This window comes from Sminthopsis crassicaudata, chromosome 2, assembly GCF_048593235.1.
Source record: "Sminthopsis crassicaudata isolate SCR6 chromosome 2, ASM4859323v1, whole genome shotgun sequence".
Lineage (NCBI taxonomy): Eukaryota > Metazoa > Chordata > Mammalia > Dasyuromorphia > Dasyuridae > Sminthopsis > Sminthopsis crassicaudata.
This window is the reverse complement of record NC_133618.1, coordinates 27,720,956-27,740,163: the sequence shown is the minus strand read 5'-3', so window position 1 is coordinate 27,740,163 and position 19,208 is coordinate 27,720,956. Positions and strand designations below refer to the sequence as shown.

The following is a 19,208-nucleotide window of genomic DNA, read 5'->3' as shown; positions in this document are numbered from 1 at the left end:
CGACCTGGGGTCGAGCCGACCTCTTCTCAGTGCCAGGGGCTTTCTGGCCTTCTGGGAAATGAGAAATGGGGCTGCTCCTGGTAGAGAATCAGTATAGTCATTGGGGTGTGGCCGGTCGGGATTCCCCCATTACGCAGGGACAGAAAGGAGCCTGCCCCGTCTGTGAGGCAGAAGGGCCGGGGCCGCGGGTCTGGGGCCGGCCCCCTCCTCAGACCTTCTGTCTCTTTCCCCAGGATGCCCGGCACGCTGCAGAGGAAGAGATTTACACAAACTTGAACCAGAAGATCGATCAGTTCCTGCAGCTGGCCGACTACGACTGGATGGCCGGGGACCCGGGCAGCAGGGCCAGTGACTACCTGATGGACCTCATTGCCTTTCTCCGGAGCACCTTTGCAGTCTTCACACACCTGCCTGTAAGTCACTCCTGCCCCTTCCCGGGCTCCCTCTGATTTAAAGGGAGTCATTGATATGTTTGGGTTTTTTGTCCCCTTTATTTCTGAACCTCTCCCTCCTGGCTCCCCTCCGCTCTGAGCCATCCTTTGAAACAAAGAGAGAAAAGCAGTAAAGGAAACCTTCCTCTTTGTCTTAGAGTCATTGCCCACAGGAGGGCAGGTGTTGGCCCTGGCACGAGCTGCGGCTGGCCCACTGTGTGGCACAGTATCCCTGAGAGGGCTGTTCTTGCCTCTTCATGCCCACTTTGGTGTTGGGGTGAGCCACACAGACAGGCCTGTCGTGGGCAGTGTGGTGCAGCAGGGGGCACTGACGCCATCAGCTCCCGGCCCATTGGCAGCCAGAGCTCCTAGTCTCCTCCAGCCCAAAACTGCCCATGCGTGGGGTTTGGGCCGAGGCTGCTCTGAATCCTGGCAGCACCTTGGGGAGCCCAAGAAGGGTTTTCCCATTTTGAGTTGGGCGGAGTTTCTGCTTTCTCCTGGCTCCCTGCCAACCCTTACCTAGAGGACACTGCTCTTTGTGGGTCTCTATCGCCATGGCAGGGGAGCCCAAGGGAGTCAGGAAGACCCGCGTCCAAATGTGGCCCTGGCACTCGTCAGCCATGCAACTCTGGGCACATCGCAGACCACTGTTTGCCTCTGTTGCCTCATCTGTCAAATGGGGGAGAGAAAGAAATGGGCCTTTGCCAAGAAAGCCCCACAGGAGGTCATGGCTGAAGTCAGTGGGGCCTCTGCAGCCGGCCCTGCGCACCTTGGTCTTTCTGTGTCGCTCGTCCCTTTATCCTGATAGTGGCTGGCAAGGGGGTTGGCTAGTTTGTTCCAGGGCTGGAGACCCCCGGCATCATGCTGGGAGCCCCTGGCCTTCCAGAACCCTATGTAGCTGCTTCCCCTGGGGCAGGGAGGCTTGCCATTTCACTAGCATTGCTGCCTAGCTCTTGTTACACAGCCTGCTCCACTTTGCAAGAGGTTTGAGAAGGGACAGTGTCTTCTGGATGATTAAAGAAAAGATCCCATCCTCCTCCATCTGGCATCCTCTGCTTGACCTTTCTCTCTTCCACCCACTCACTTCCTTCTACTGGGTCTCCTGCCTGCTCTAGAGTTCCTTCAGAAAGAAGAAATGCCATCTCCCATCAGTCTCCTGCTCCCTCCATGTGGCACTGGCTCATGCCTTCCATCCCTTCGAGTCTGGAGCCTGCAGTCCTTCCTTGGGGAAGGGGAGCGGGACCATGCTCAGTTAGCCTGAACTGCCTCAGCTCTCGAGAGGGCTTCCCTCGGAGGACAAACCCTTTCAGCAATGGCAATCTGTCCAGCATCCTCCCTTGATGACACATCCTGTCACCCTCACCCCTGTATGCTCCCCAACTCAGGTGATTCTGAACCCCCAGCAGTCATTATTCAAACCCCATTTCTCCTCCCACCCAGTCCCCTATCCCTTCCTCCCACCCCCATCCCTAGGTAACACCCTTGCCTTCATCTTCATTCTTTCCCTTTCTTCATCCTTCCATCATCTGGTTCTCTCCGAGCCCCCTGGCCCCTGCTTTCCAGGGCTCACTGGCCTTTTGTTCATTCCTTCCTCACTCACTCTTCAAGGCCAGGGAGTCGGAATACTCCTTGCTCCTTTCCTCTTCTAGGCTCTTCCTCCGCCATCATTATTTTAGATTCCTTCAGTCCACATCTGCCACTCAATAAAGGGTCAAGAGGATTTCTTTAACCAGTTCTCAAAAGAAGAATTGAAAACTATTGACAACCATATGAAAGTTGGAACTTCAGTTACTAATAATAAGATAAATGCAAATTAAAGCAACTCCAACCTTTCTTTTCTTGCTTCACAAATCTTCAGCAATAATAGTAGATGAAAATATTCAAAGCTTGAGGGATTGCAGAAAGTCAGGCATATAAGAATCCTCTCCCATAGCGTGGGTTCCCACTCCTTCAAAGGTCTTCCTTTGAAAACAGTTTTGGGATGTATTAAAGTAGTTCTGAGGGATCTATTTTACCTCAGAGATTATGTGATTCCAGGAAAGAGAGTGAAAAGGGATCTTCAAACATGGCGTGCCTGTCCTTCAACATGAACAATTGTCAAATTAATTGGATTTTTTTGGAAAAAGAGATTTGAGTGGTAGAAAATGGAAGTCTGGAGGCAATTGGGATGTAACAGACAGAGTCAGATCTGATTTTCATACAAGGAGATGCCCTGCTCCTCAGTATAATGGGAAAAGAGAACGAGAGAAGGCTCTGGTCCTGCCCTCATTTCGTTCGGCGAGCTCAGCACCAGTTGTCGTGGTAGTGATAGCGAAGGCAGCAGAGATAAGGAGACTGGACTGGCCTCCAAAGCCATTCTCCCCAGGAATTGTTGTTGATCAGTCACTCACTGCCCTCAGTCACCAGAAAATGCTGTTTTGTGGTTTAGAAGTAACAAGAATGTTCACAACAAAGTTGAGTTTAAAAAATATTTAACCTATACTCCCGAGATGTGAGCACCAAAAGGATAATTGCCCATGGATTTTTTCAGGCTCCCATTGTGTAATTTACAGTTGCACGCACAATTACCCATTTTGCATGCTCAACTGCAGGGCCTGTTTTTGAAAATGTATCCTTGTATGTCCTGATAATTATCTTTCAAAAATATTTGAAAGAGAGGAAATGCTATCTCAAGTATGAAACTAGGAGTCAGGAGTCCTGGGTCTGTTTCCCAGCCCCTTGTTCACTCGGTGACCCGGGCAAGTCACCTCCCTAACCTGACAGGGGCAGGACACTTAACCCTACGTCTTTGCCCCAGCTACTTCACCGGAAAACCACGTGGCAGCTGACCGTGAGTTTCCAGGCTGGGCCATTGTTTTAAGTCTATCTTCAAATGACAGCAGTTATTTACACATAAATTTTCAGGGCTGAGTACTAACAAGTCAAAAGTTCTTCGTTTCTCCCGGAATCTATTGTACTTCAGCTCAAACATAATAGATTTTTCTCTGGTCCTTTATTTTGATTTTTTATCTCAGGTACCTTTCTTGTAAACAACATATTACTGGATGCTGGTTTTTAATCTTTTCTATCCATTTTCATTTCATGGGTGAGTTCATCCCCTTCATATCCACAGTTTTGATTACTAGCCTTGTACTTCGGTTCATCCTGTTTTCTTCAGTTTATACTTCTTTCTCTCTGTTTTCATCATCTCAAAAATCTGTTTTCCTTTTGACCACTGGCTCCCTCAATCTGCCCTTCCTTTCGTCATACCCCCTTCTTTCTCTTAGTCCCTTCCCTCTCACTTCCCTGTTGGGTAAGATTTCTAAATCATAGAAAAAGACAGAGAGAGAGACAAAAAAAAGAGACAGAGGTTGTGTACCTCTTTAATATGAGATAATTTTCCTCATTCTTCTTCACTTCCTCTTAACTCAGTGTATCCCTCTTTCTTACTTTCTTACTACATTTGTTTTGAGATCTTTCCAACATAATGGACTCAAACCTGTGTTCTCCAACAATATGGATTCTTTCTAAATTCCCTAAGAATGTTCTTAGGAGCTACATGTATCTTCTTCCCATATAGGAATGTAATCAGTTTAACCTTAAGTCCCTTATGATTTCTTTCACATTTGCCTTTTTGTACTTCCCTTGAGTCTTGTGTTTGTGAAATTTTTTATTCATTTCTGTTCTTTTTGGTGACAGTATTTATTTCAGTAAATGTCCATGTTTTTCCTCTGAAGCATTATACTTTTTTTTTTTTTGCTAAATATTCTTGGTTGTAATCCTAGATCTTTTGCCTTTTAGGTGATCATCTTCTAAGCCTCCTCCACTTTTTTTTTTTTTTTTAACATAGTAGCTGCTAAATATTATGTGCTTCTAACTGTGGCTCTACCATATTTGAAGAGTTTCTTTCTGGCTGCTTGAAGTATTCTCTATTTGACCTGGGATCGCTAGAATTTGACTGTAATATTCCTGGGAGTTTTCATTTTGGCAATCTCAGGAGGTGATTGGTAGATTCTTTGCATTTCTATTTTGCCCTTCGGTTCTGTGATACTGGGGTAGTTTATATCTTGATATATATTTATGCTCTTTATATTCACTTCTGTTAGGTAATCCATTTATTTTTAAATTCCTTCTTCTTAACTGATTTCCAGGTTATTCTTTTGACTTTGTTGTATTGTTTCTTGATGCCTCATTGAGTCATTAATTTCCACTTGCCCAATTCTAATTTTAAAGAAATTATTTTCTTTTTCTTTTTTTTTAATTAATTTTATAATTATAATTTTTTGACAGTACATATGCATGAATAATTTTTTTTACAACATTATCCCTTGTATTCATTTTTCCAAATTTTCCCCTCCCTCCCCTAGATAACAGGCAATCCCATACATTTTACCTGTGTTACAGTAAAACCTAGATACAATATATGTGTGTAAATCCAATTTTCTTGTTGCACGTTAAGTATTGGATTCCAAAGGTATAAGTAACCTGGGTAGATAGACAGTAGTGCTGATATTTTACATTCGCTTCCCAGTGTTTCTTCTCTGGGTGTATCTACCTCTGTCCATCATTGATCAACTGGAAGTGAGTTGGATCTTCTTTATGTTGAAGATTTCCACTTCCATCAGCATACATCCTCATAGGATGTATGCTGATGGAAGTGCATATCTTCAAATAGAGAAGAGCTAATCCAATTCAATTGATTAATGATGGACAGAACCAGCTACATCCAGAAAAGGAACACTGGGAAATGAGTGTAAACTGTTATTTCTACCTTCTGAATCCAATTCTTCCTGTGCAACAAAAAATTCGGTTCTACACACATATATTGTATCTAAATTATACTGTAATATATTTAACATATATAAGACTGCTTGCCATCTGGGGGAGGGGGTTGGGGGAGGAAGGGAAAAAATCTGAATAGAAGTAAGTGCAAGGGATAATGTTGTAAAAAATTACCCATGCATATGTACTGTCAAAAAATGTTATAATTATAAAATAAAATAAAAAATTAAAAAAAAAAAAAAAAAGAATACATCCTCATACAGCATTGTTGTTGAAGTGTACAGTGATCTTCTGGTTCTGCTCATTTAAAGAAATTATTTTCTTCAGTTAATTTTTGTGCTTCTCTTTCTAGTTAGCCAGTTCTCCTTTTTTAGGTATTACTTTTTTCAGTTTTTTAATGTCTTTTTCTTTTCTCTTTTCATTTATTGAAGTTTTTTGTTTTTTCAAAATACATTCATGGATAAATTTTCAACATTGATCCTTGAAAAACATTGTTTTCCAATTTTTCCTCCTTCCCCTTACTCCCTTTCTTAGATGGCAAGTAATCCAATATATGTTAAATCCAACATAGGCAGACATATTTATACAATTATCTTGCTGCACAAGATAAATCAAATCAAAAAGGGAAAAAGATGAGAAAGAAAATAAAATGCTAGCAAATAACAAAAAGAGTGAAAATGCTATGCTGTGATCCACACTCAGTTCCCACAGTCCTTTCTTTGGGTGTAGATGGTTCTCTTCATCATGAGATCATTGAAACTGGCCTGAGTCATCTCTTGATGTATCTTATTTACCAGTTCAGGGCAAGTATTTGTGAACTTAGTACCAAAGTACAGTTTTCCTTTTAATTATTTCCTGACCTTTCTACTGACCTCATTCCTTCTGTTTCCCCATCGGAAAGTGGTGACATTCTAGGAAGGTTCAAAAGCAGTTAAACACATAAAGCATGTCGTGGTCATTGATCCGGAAGCACTTTCTCAAGTGGCAACTGCTACTGGGGTAACTGTTCAGAGCATTTTCATCTGCTGATGGATGTGGTAAAGTGAGAAAATAGTTTCTAAGCCCTCTGACAATTTTTGATGTCCGGGTAGACGCTGTATATATGTTAGATGGAGTGGAGATTGTTGATACACGTTGAAAAGGGAGATGCACTCTGACGTGCAGAACCAGTGGACCCGGCTTCCGTGTCTGAAACACGACTCACCAGCGGGAAGCCCCAGTGTTCCTGATGACTCTGGCCGGGCTCTGTGCCTGACATTTGTCAGGCAAGAACCTGTAGGAGTTACCAAGGGACCTGATGCGTGAAGCCCCGAAGCTGCGGCCCTCGTCCCAGCCCTTAGTGCTCATGGGAATTTCTGAAAGGCCCAGCAGACCCCGCTCCCCACTTCCTCCTCTATTCCCCCTTTACTCTACTTCCCAGGGCACAGTTGTGCCCATTATTACTCTGTCCACCTGGAAAACAAATATCTGAGGGTGTGAGGATATTCCACATGTTTACTGCTCCTGGGCTAACAAGATTTATGGTTCTTGAGTTTGCTACATTGAAATCAACAAATTATCTGCTTATTAGTGTGGGGCTTGCTGTTGGTTTAGTTAATGATTGTAAATCCTTTAGGGAGTTTGTGTTTCTTTGGGGTTTGTTTGTGTTTGGGGCAATTATTTAGTATTTCTCTTTTTTTAAACCTGATATAATAGCTATGAAGAAGCCTTAGCAGCTGTTAAGTCTGCCGTGACCCAGTTAGCAACTTCTGTGTCCATTTAAATGATACCAACTCAGCTGCTCCCTTAGTTATTAATTAAGACCTTGGGCTTATTAAAGTTGGGACTCTGAAGGTATTTTCTTCCTAGCCCAATTTTTGCTAGTGAGACCTAGAGAGTGAAGGGGGCAGATTGACACGTGAGGGTGCAAGTCCTCAGTGGTTTCCCATCAGCTCTGAGCACCCTTCTGCTGCCCTTACAATCCCGCTTGAGTCTGCTTCCACGCCCTTGTAACTCTGCTCTTTTCCTTGAATTTCTCCAGTTTATGTTGCCTCTGTAACTGATTGAGGGTTTGGGGCGTATCTTTGTTTCCGTACCTCAATGGGGCCCAATTTAGCGATCAAATATCAGCAAGTATTTATTTAGTGCCTCCTGTGGACCAGGCAAAGGGCTATGCTCTTGGGATATAAGTGCAAGGAAGTAAACAATCCCTGCTTGAGGGATCTTACCTTCTAATGGGGAAGAAGAATCCTTTCTCAGTTTAGATTTCCCTCAGAGACTGTCTCCCATTTTCCCAGTACGGAGTTTGTATCTACAGAGTTGTTTGCCTGTTATGTGGGCCATCAGACTGGGGGCTCCTTGAGGGCAGGTCAGTGTTTTTGCCTTTCTCTGTCTTAACAAAGTGCCTGGCACACGGGAGCCACTTCATAAGTACTTGTTCTGTGTTCTCTCCATACTCTTGTTCATTTTTGGATCTAGTTCGTTGCTTCGCTTCGTCTCCACTTGCTAGATGGATTGTCCATCCTTTGGCGCACCATACTTTGTTTGGACATTAGATATTTTTCATCACTTCCTGTGGGTTTTTTTTCTCTCTCTGAAGAAAATAATGGGTTTTTTTGTTTTTGTTTGTTTGTTTGTTTTTAAGCATTCTGTGGCTTGAGCAATTAGTGACATACAGACAGGGGAATCTCTCCTCTTTGGATCGCTGACCATATATCCTCCAGGATAGTGGCCAGCACCATTGAGAAGCATGTCTCTGTTTTATACTTAGTGTTAAAGGGTTATTGAATTTAGTTCTCTCTCGTGTCAGTAAGTATTTATTAAGCTTTGCTATATGCTAAGCACTGGGTTAAGTGCCAGGGGTATGAGAAAAGACAAAAGATAGTCCCATTTCTTGGGGGGCTCCTGGGCTAATGGGAGGAGAGCACATGCAAAGAGCCATGTGAGTGTTTGCAGGATATTGGGAAGGCACGCGAGTTAGGAGGGACTCGGAAGGACTTTCTGCGGAAGATGGGATTGTAGTTGACACTTGGAGGACACTAGGGCAGCCTGGGAAGGAGATGAAGAGGGAGAGCATTCCAGACCCAGGGGATATTGGGGGATGGCCTGAAGTCTTGGTGCAGCGGTCGGGAGGCCAGTGGCACTGGATGGGGGAGCATGTGTTGGGGAGTCAGGCATGGGCCTGGGAAGTAGAAGGAGAGGCTGTGAAGGGCTGATTTTTATTCTCAAGGAGGTGGGAGCCAGTGAGGTTTATGATCATCAGACCTTGGCTTTAGAAATCTCTTTGGTGACTGAATGGATTGGAGTGGGAGAAACTCAAGACAGGCAGAGCCCCTCCCCCAGCAGTAAGAGTGTGAGTGATGGGGCTGTGGGGGCAGCATCAGAGAAGGGGATTGTAGCACTGAACCTGAGGGACACTGGCGACCCAGCTTGGACATGGAGAGGTTGGGAGGCTGCGGCCCTGGGAGGCTGGGGGTGTTCTCTGCAGCTGTAGAGCTCGAGGGCTTGGAGGGAAGGGATCATGAGGCCAGGTCTGGGACATGTCGGGTGCAGGAGTCTCCAAAGAGGCCAATTCCGACTGCAGGTCAGCAGAGAGAGCCAGGCTGGACAGCCAGCTTTGAAAAGCAGTAGCGGAATAGCTTTGGGAATGATCAGTGTAGGGAAGCTGTGGAGATCACGAGGTGAGATCGTTTGGAGGGGAAAAGGGAGCGAGTCTAGAATAAGGCTCCCTCAGACTTCCGCGTCAGTGGAATGCAGCAGTATCATAGTCCTTTTGACTCCTCAGCAAACACAGCTGTCCGCTGGCTAAAGCACCTCTCGAAGGCGGTCAGGGAGTGGTCAGCACGGTGAAGCTCGCGGGCCCTGAGCCCTCGGACACTTGTGTAACCACGTCCTTCCGAAGAGCCTCCCTTCTCACACTTGCAGGGAGCCCTAAAACACACGTAGGGCATTCTCCTGTAATGTCTCTAGGCACAAGAAACTGAACACACATTATAGTTACTGTCCAGATTCTCTTGATTCCCTTTTTTTGGAGAAAGAACCACCTAGGAAGCTATTTTCCTCTCTCTTTGAGAGACCTTGAGAATCAATCACTTTTGTGATCTCTAGGACACACCTGTTCCATGTATTGGTCTAGTCCATTTTTTCACATAATAGAATAATTGTAGACTGCTTTTTCCCGTATTGATTTTCACATTTACCATTTTTCTTGCCATAGTATATCAGTGGTGGTTCCACTGTCATTGATGAAAAAAAGAGTTTGTTATGAAAACCTGAAAACATATAATTTTTATAGCCCTATTTTTGTCTTTAAATGTCCTTTGGATGATTTTTTTTTTTTTTTTTTTTTTTTTTTTTGGGTAAATTGTGGGTGTAGGCGGGTAGGGTTATGGGCTTTTTTAAAGCTTGATTTTCCTTTCTCTCTTTCTCATGTTCATGAGGCAGTGCTACTCATAATTATCTATCATCATCTTCCATAAGAAATGATTCCATTAAAAATGAACTTTGTTGTCGTTGGCTGCCATCTCTTTACACTTGACAGGGAAACAGGGGTTTGCTGTCTAATATAGTTTTAGGGTTTTTTAATCTTTTTGTTGGTTGGAGACAGAGCACATTATAGATGCAGTTCATGTTAATATCTGTTCTTTTATCCATTTTCCATTTTTGGCATCAGCAACTTGTTTGTTCAAGAAATTGGAGTGCTTTCTTTTGCAAGCTAGATCTTGTTTTTCTCCTAATTTGACAATGAGGTTGAAATTTGTTCTAATAACTTGTTGGTCTGACTGTACATAGAAGATTGGTTCACAAAGGACTTCCATATTAATCATTTGCTTCCTTTCTACTAAAATCGAATCGTTTTCCTTTTATGTATTATTATTTGATTCGTTCAGTTTCCAGTGCTTTGCTGGAAGAAAATATTCCTAACATAGGTGAAAAGTGTCTGAATAGTCTGCAGATCTTTAACTTCTCTCATTTCATACTTTTTACTTCTCACATATTTTTGCTGTCTTATATTATTGCCATTATTTACACAGAAATTATCAAGTATTAAAATATATTATTTTGGGGGAGTAGTTTATTGGATTTTTGAGGCTTTCTCTACCTTATCCTCCTCTATAAGCAAGGATACAGCATAAGCTGCAGTGGTCTCCGTTGTGGTCTGTTTGTAAATTCTTATTGCAAGTGCTGCAAATGTTTCCATGAAATGATGTTTCTTTTTTCCTTTGGATGAATGGTGAAACCAGTTCTTTCCCCCTTTTTTATTTGAAACTCCGAGGAGAATCCACGCACCACCTTTAGCCCGGTTCTTCCTTTTGTCAGCCTCAGACTCAGTTTCTCCTGTAGCGCCTTCCCTTGTTGCTCACTGGGCAGGAGTCTCACCCTTCAGAGTTCTGAGAGGTAAGTCGAGCTTGTGGCTAACTCTGGTAATTCTGAGACCCCTGGCTCCTTTTCTGTCCCTGCTCTGAGTCCTGAAGGCCATTTTCTTCTGGTCTCTGTTGTGGGGGCCGCCTCGGCCGAAGCATCTGTCCTCTGGGGACCAGCTCTGCTGGGGACGGGCCTCGCTGGACCGCAAGGGGGCCTGGCCTTGGCAAGCTGGAGTTCTGCCCCTAACCCAAAGGGGAAGGTGTTGGAGATGAGGTTTATTCCTCTACTTGTCGCTCAGTGTTAGCTCTGTGCAGGTTTGTCCCTGTGATCTTGAGCAGCTTGCATGTTCATGCATGTGATATTGTATGTGTGTGTGTGATTGTGTGAGATTGTAATTGTGTGTGATTGTGTGACTGCAAGATTCTAATTGTGATTGTGTGTCTGTGTGTGTGCATTTATGTGTACATGTGTGTGAGAGATTATGTGTGTGTGTGTGAATTTGTGAGATTGTAATTGTGTGAGACTAGTTGTGTGTGCGATTGCGTCTGTGTGTGCTTTGGTGTGATTGTATGTGTGAGAGATTGTGTGTGTGATTGTGTGTCTGTGTGTGATTTTTCTGTGTGTGTGATTTTCTGGCTGTGAGTCTGTATGCGTGTGTGTGTGTGTTGGGGGGCTGGGATCTGGGGTAAGCTTGTCCCGCATTTCCCCTCCCCCAGTGTCTCTTCTGCAAACTCTCTGGGCTTCAGCTCTTCCCTTGCGTTTGGGGGTGGGGAAGGAAAGCTCTTTTCTCATGTTCCTGAGGAAGGAAACGTTTGCTGCCTGGGAAATTGCAGCTGGGTCTTTATAAAGTACATTTTTATGTCTCTGACAAGATGGCAAATTTGGGCCTGTAAATTGGAGCCAGGATCCCCCCGTGTATCTCTTGCACATGTTGCAGGGTGAGGAGTTCATGGTTAAGTGAACGGAGCTCTGGCGCGCGCCCCGCCGCACAGGACTTTCATGGTGGTTTATAGCCACAATTTTAAAACGGTCTAGTAAGTGCCCCAAATGTCTCCAAACAAATAGCACATTATTGGAAATCAGACGGAGCGCGCTTTTGCCCCGGGGGGCCCCTTCTCCACAGGCCCGTCGCCGTTCGCCTGGCTCCTGTCTCACGCTCATGGGTGGGGCGGCGTGGGGCCCGGGCCGGGGTGGGTCCCCCCCATGCCTCCTTCCAGGCAAGGTTGCTTCCTTCTGACCTGGCCTTCTTTCTGGAAGCCTGCCCTGCCATTCTGCAGGAGCCCCGTGAGCCAGACTTGTGGGTGATGCAGGATCCTGGCCTACCTGCTGAGGAGACCATGTGTTTGCAGAAAGTCCATGGGAAAGGTTTGTTATCTTTGGTTCGCCTCGGGTTCCCACAGACACACTGACTTGTTGACTTTACGCCACCCCAAGATGGAGGCTTTTGTCAACACCTCAAGTGGCTGCCAGACTAACAAAGCACGGAAGTTTTGTGTGTACATTTTCCCCTCTTTTGCTGGGCTTCGTTGTTTTTCAGTTTCCTTTGATCCCTGGGTCACCTTGTGTCCCAGGACCCATTTTGGGAAGGGGCTCCTCAGGTTCAGGAGGTGACATTGACCTGCACAGGAGACACGCACCCAGACCCCAAATGCTTGCTCTGTGCAGAGAGAATTTTCTTTTGTGCTGATCTTTGTCGGATTGCAGCTGGACCTGGGTGAGGGCGGGGGGAGAACTGATCAAACATGGCCTCTGTCCATTGGCTGGCTTGTTGTCTTCCTGCCTTGCTTCTGGCTACTCTTGTAGCCGGGGTCTGGCTCTGCCCCCTGGGGACATGGAATCTTCCCTGACTGCAGTAGCTCCCTGGCATGGCCGGCCTCCTTTCTTTCTTTCCGGGGTCCCGGGAGAATCTCCTCTCTGTCGGTCTCCTAGGAGGAGCAGCTTCTGGTCATCACTGACACTGTTTATGAACTTGGGGAAATTAGGGGTTAAAGTTTCCCATGACAGGTGCTTAAACACCCTGAGGCCTGTGGCCGGGCCTGCTGCACATCCCCCTAGAAGGATGCACCCTGTGGGCCCTTGTGGGATCGGTGGCTGTCCTTTCCTCTGCTCTCTCTCCCCCTCTGCCTCTGATTCACACTCCCTCTGTTGTCCTCCCCAGGGGGATGTATTTGCCCACTCGACAATGTCGGTGAGTATGACCTGCGTGTTGTCTCTGTCCAGCGTGCTTCACAGCCTCGGGATTAGAGGGTGCTTTGAACCAGCCGTGGTCTTCGGGGAGGAGGGTGGGACAAGCTCAGGTCCTGGGGAGAGAGCCGGAGCCTGTTACTTGTGCTTAGCTCTTGCCTTCTTTTTCCAAGGAAGTCCCTTTAGGGGAATATTAATGTCCACTGGCCCAAAGGAACACAATTTTGTAGAAACACAAATTTGTAACAGAATGATTTCTTAGATGTACAGGGGACCTTGGTTATTCCCACTGGACCCAAGTCAGAAGGGCCCTAGCTCAGGAGACTGAAGTTCTAGCTCAGTTCTGCTATGGGTCTGAGTCTCAGTTTCTCCATCTGAGAAAGTGAGTCTAAATTTTCTCGAAGATTCCAGATTCTGTAATTTAAATACTATAAGATGGATGCATACGTCAGTTTTAATGGATTGCTTGGAGATAAGAAGGCCGTCACAGGCTCTGTTTAGGGTAAGTTTTCATTTATCAGAACTTTATGGAGTCTATGTGATTGCCTTTCATTTATTTTGCTCATCTTCCAAGGCAAAAGGATGGGGAGGACCTTTCCTTTGGGGTCACTACCGTGGTTCCAAAGTGGAAGCCATTAAGCCATTGCCAATTGCTCAGTGGCAGGCATCAAGTTAGGTGGGGTACAAAGTGTCCCCCAACATGGACCTTCCATTCTCTGGGGGAAGTCAGCTTGGGAGGTAGTAAATAGCTTTGACGAGTGGCTTTTAAGACCCACCATTCTAGTGCCATTTCTGTCCTGACCGCCAACAAACATGGTTTCCCCAGGGAGAATCAGGGCCAGGCTCTTTTCTCAGGAAGGTGCTGGATGCAGTTGTGTCAGTGAAGCCGGCTTGGAGGAAGCCAGGGAAACTGGGACCTCTGTCTGGTTCAATGAACGCCTCTAATTGTGTCTCCTAGAGCTTTTCACTGCCTCAGTTTTAAACCTTCTACTACCCACCCTGCCTAAGACATTTCTAAGACATTTCCATGGCTAGTTCACAAGTAGTGTTCATCCCAGCTGCCTTGTGATCCATCGTCATCCACGTCCAGTCTGAGTTAACAAGTGATTCTAGCCCTGTGCCATTCCTGTACCCGAGTCCCTTCTGGGAGACGGACATGAAGGCGCTGGGATTTAGGTCACACCTGTGGGGAACCTTCCACTCAGCTGAGTCTTAGCAGGGGCCACCCTCAGGAGACTTGCTGTGCTTCCTTTCAGAGCTTGAACTAGCTACGTTCTCCTGGAGGCTGGTGGGGTCGCTTTCAGCTTCAAAATTGGGAAAGATCGTGAGAAAGGGCTTTGATTTAATTTCCAGAGGTCCATTTCTCATTCTCCTAGACCTTATTTCTCCCCAGAAACATCTCTTCTGTATTGACAGTACAGAGGACCACTCTGGACTGCTGAGTGCTTCCTTTAAAGCTTGTAAGTTAGATTATTTGGGGAAGCAAGGAATTTGCCATTGATTGATCAGAGATGAAGTTCTGACTGATATTGACTTGCTTTGTGTAATCGAGGGTAATCCTGGTTCTTTCTGGGCCTCGGTTTCCTGAGATAGAAAAGGAAAATAGTGATTAAAGTGCTTTGTAATTATAAAAGCCAATAACTAAGGCTGCCCCATGCTTAACATGGCATTCCCGAGTCAGCTCATGAAGAGAGAAGAAGCCATGGTTTTCCTTTGTCCAAAATAGGAAAACGCCTCAGAGAACAGTAGAAGGTAATTCTTTAGGATGGGACCTCACTAACCATGGTAGGAAATTCTATTCTTTAGCTAGCACTGATAATGATTTTAACCTTCTAATTTTTTTCTCTGTTCCTTAGACAGTGACTGACCAATATTAGTGTTATTCACTAATATCATTAGATCTAATTTTTTAGGGTTTTTTAAATTCAATTTTATTATCTCTCCCACCTCCTTTCCCCTTCATTGAGAAATCATTCTTTTCTTAAATAGTATTTTTTTCAAGTTCATGTAAAGAGAATTTTCAACATTCATTTTTGTAAAACTTTGTGTTCTAATTTTTTTTTTCTTTCCTGCTCTTCTCTTCCCTTCCCTAAGATAACACGTAGTGTGATGTTGGTTAAATATGTACAATCCTTTTAAACACATTTCCATATTTGTTATGCTGTATAAGAAAAATCAGGCCAAAAAAGAGACCCATGTGTGCAAAAATGTTTGTGGCAGCCCTTTTTGTAGTGGCCAGAGACTGGAAACTGAGTGGATGCCCTTCAGCGGGAGAATGGCTGAACAAGTTATGGTGTATGAATGTTATAGAACATTATTGTTCTGTAAGAAATGACCAGCAGGATGATTTCAGAGAGGCCTGGAGAGACTGACAGGACCTGATGCTGAGGGAAGTGAGTAGAACCAGGAGATCATTGTAAATTGCTACAATAAAACTGTATGATGATCACTTCTGATGGACATGGCTCTCTTCAACAACGAAATGATTCAGGCCAGTTCCAACTTCACCGAGAGAAAGGGCTGTTGGAGCTGAGTATGGATTACGACATAGCATCTTTACTTTTTGTTGTTGTTTGCTTACATTTTGTTTTCTTTCTCATTTCTTTTTGATTTGATTTCTCTTGTGTAGCAAGGTAATTGTGTAAATATGTATACACATTTACACATATGTTTAATATGTGTTGGATTACTTGCCATCTAGAGAAGGGAGTCAGGGGAAGAAGGAGGAAATTGGAACACAAGGTTTTGCAAAGTTAATGTTGAAAAATTATCCATGCATATGTTTTGAAAATAAAAAAGCTTTAATAGAAATATATATACATACATAAATACATATACATATGTGTGTGTGTGTGTGTGTGTATGGAGATTATATATATATATATCTCCATACACACACACACACACACACACACACACACACACACACACACACACACACACACATAAAAAAGAAAAATCAGACCAAAAGGGGAAAAAAGAAACTAACAAACAAAAAAATGAAAATACTATGCTCCGATCCACATTCAATCTCCATAGTTCACTTTCTGGATGTGATTGGCATTTTCCATCCCAAATCTATTGGAATTGCCTTGAATTACTATGTTGTTTGAGAAGAGCCAAGTCCATTGTGGTGGATTATCACATAGTCTTCTTGTTGCTGTGTACAATGTTCTCTTGGTTTTACTCACTTCAATTCATGTAAGTCTTTCTGAATCAGCCTGCTGATCATTTCCTGCAGAACAATAATACTCCATTACATTATATACTATAACTTATTCAACCATTCCCCATCTGATGGGCATCCACTCAGTTGCCAATTCCCTGCCACTGGTAAAAGAGCTGCTACATATTTTTTTATACATGTGGTTCCTTTCCCCTCTTTTATGATCTCTTTAGGATACAGACCAGTGATGACACTGCTGAATCTCAAAGGGTATCCATAGTTAGGATAGGTTGTGAGTCTGTCCCCTCAAGCCAAAAGATTTTATCGATGGCAAACTTCACCAAGGGAAACTAAGTTGAGACAGCCCTCCAAATGACAAATGTATTGGTCTGAGTAGGCAGAGGGTCAGGGGAAACCACATGGACTTAATTCTGTCACGTGAGGGCCCCTGACATGGGCTTGGGTGAAGTTTGGTGGCTCATGGACACAAGGTCGCTCCTGGTTGACATTTGCACAGAAGGATCTTGCCATGGACTCCTGACTTTTTGGTTTTTGCTTCCTGATTCAACGACCACATGAAACCCTACTTCCAAGGAGAAATTAGTTCTCAGGAATAACCCGATTAGGGATGATTGGTTTTGTTTAGGTCTGGTCCAGGGAGGGAGAAGTTCCTCGTGGCATAGAACTAGATTTCCCTTGTTCCCCAGCATCCTGCCATGTTTTTAGCAGTTTTGCCCGTGATGTGCTCTTGTTCCTTGACAAGGCAATTGTTGTTTTCAGCATTGGAAAGGCAGAAGTTAAACTAGGTTGAATGTCTAAGAGAGGTTGTGGAGGCAGCATGTCCAAAGGAATAGGCCGGATTCAGTCAGGAAGTCCAGGTCTTTAGCCACTGGGGCAACTTTGCCCTCATCTCTTCTTTGCTTTCATTCTAGCACCTAGAACATGGTAGGTGCTTAAGCAATTCACACTACTTTGTGGACTTGACGGTCAGATGGAGGAACAGCTGCTGCTTCACAGAGCCCTGCAAGTGGAGGGCATTTGTTTATGGAGCAGCTCGTCGGCGCAGCTTCATGGCTCTTCCTTCTCAGCCCCTTGCCTGTTTTCCTGAACTGGGGGAAAGATGTTAGTGGTTGGAGCAGACCCTGGGTTTGAGCTGTCCCTGCAAGCCAGACCAGGGCTGAGCTCGAGAAGCCCCGCCTTGTGATGGCCGGAGGGCTGACTTTGGAATCATCCTGCTGGGGGGATGCATTTCTTCCTCTTTACAATGAGAAGATTGGATGTAGGATGTCTCTTTCAGTTCCAAATCTTTATTCTTAGCAGTGGCACAGTGGATACAGCTGGGCCCTGACTAACCCTTATCCCTGTTTGCCTCAGTTTTCTCAACTGTAAAATGGGGGTCATAATAGCACCTAATTCATATGGTTGTTGAATCAACCAAAATTTTGTAAAGCAGTGAACACAGTACCTCCCACATATTAAGTGCTTAATAAATGTTTCCTTCCTTCCTTCCTTCCTTCCTTCCTTCCTTCCTTCCTTCCTTCCTTCCTTCCTTCCTTCCTTCCTTCCTTCCTTCCTTCCTTCCTTCCTTCCTTCCTTCCTTCCTTCCTTCCTTCCTTCCTTCCTTCCTTCCTTCCTTCCTTCCTTCCTTCCTTCCTTCCTTCCTTCCTTCCTTCCTTCCTTCCTTCCTTCCTTCCTTCCTTCCTTCCTTCCTTCTTTCCTTCCTTCCTTCCTTCCTTCCTTCCTTCCTTCCTTCCTTCCTTCCTTCCTTCCTTCCTTCCTTCCTTCCTTCCTTCCTTCCTTCCTTCCTTCCTTCCTTCCTTCCTTCCTTCCTTCCTTCCTTCCTTCCTTCCTTCCTCCCACATATTAAGTGCTTAATAAATGTTTCCTCCCTCCCTCCCTCCCTTCATTCCTTCCTTTCTCACATTTTGAATTTATCTTCCGAGGACCATGACCTGAATGTCAGGGATTTGTCATCTTCAAGTTTTTGTAAAATGATTTGTTCATTTATTACCAAGTTCATGTTTGGCTTAGTATAGTAGAAGTTTGATTTAGGGAGAAAAAAATAACATTTCTTCTGAAAACTTCATCATAATCCAGTCCTGCCAAATCTCCAGTCGGGGGGGGGGGGGGGGGAAGATAAATGGAGTTGCTTAAAAAGAAAAAGAAAAAAATTCTGGAAAATGAGAGGAGAAATACCAACTCTCCAAAGGTAAGGGATTTGAAACAAATTTATACTTTGCTGCTCCTGAACAAAACTTCCCAAAGCTCTCTGTAATAGGAGTTCAAGCTTGTTTTCCCTTTAGACTTAAGTGAAACAATAGTCTTGCAATGATATGCTTATCTCTTATTTCATTCACTGGCACTGTTAAATCTCCTAAGAGTCTCCTTAACTTGTGAACGTGCAGAAGAATTTTGATTAACCACATCTCCTCCCAGAGCCCCGAACCAGCTTTCAGAAGTCACTCAGTTAGACAGCAACAGATTTCCTTTGCAAATGCAGACAAAAATTTCCAGCACCATGAATTTGATCATATTCCAGCAACAGCCTGTCATTTCTCCAGCTTTCAGGCCAGTGCCACAGTCAGGATCTGGCCGCAACTCATGCTTGTTCTTGTTCCGTGACAGGGTCAGAGACACGCACTGAAGGAAATGTTATCGGGCCAAACGTCCCAGAATAGGCAGCGTTGCGGTAGTTGTAAGGAGGCAGATGAACAAATCAGTACTGAGATGATGAAACTCTCCCAGAATAAAGAAAAATTCTCTTAGTACTTTATGAATTATTTTATATATATTCACACCAACTGCAAATTTAGATAATTCTAATCACTGGAGGTATCAACTACTCTGTGGGATCTTTAGGGCAAGTATTAGCTCTTTTTTATATATGAGGAAACTGAGTTCATCATGTTGATGTAATTTCCCAGTATGATTAGAAAATAACAGAGCAAAGCACCAGAGTCAGACTGATAAACTTCCCTGTCCAATGCTTAAATGATCCCATGGACACGGTAACTCCCTAACTCTAATAAACCCTGTTTTCTTAAATGTGGATCAGGTTTGCCAAGGTATGCTAATTAATTGTCAAGGAACTTAATGGAAGATTTTGAACACAGGCCCTTAGTTTCTTGTTAACCTTCTGAAGGAAAGTTTTAGAGGGTTTTTTTGTTTTGTTTTGTTATTTTAATTTTTAAAGGAATTTTGAAATGGCTCCATTTTTGTATGGTTGAGGCTATTTGCATGTGGCATTATTCTTTTTGCGTCAAGTTCTCAGAAGAAGTCTGAGATCACCAGAGAAACTTGAGCTGTCCGTTATGATGTTGAAA

At 44.2% G+C, this 19,208-nt stretch overlaps 1 protein-coding gene across 1 annotated transcript in view; it reads left to right on the top strand.

Annotated features, from left to right (window-relative positions):
* Positions 1 to 19,208, top strand: part of EXOC6B (exocyst complex component 6B) — a 509,545-nt gene that overhangs the window by 311,403 nt on the left and 178,934 nt on the right. The window contains exon 18 of the mRNA XM_074285536.1: positions 234 to 413. Coding sequence (XP_074141637.1) covers positions 234 to 413 — 180 coding nt within the window. The remainder of the gene's footprint in view (positions 1 to 233; positions 414 to 19,208) is intronic.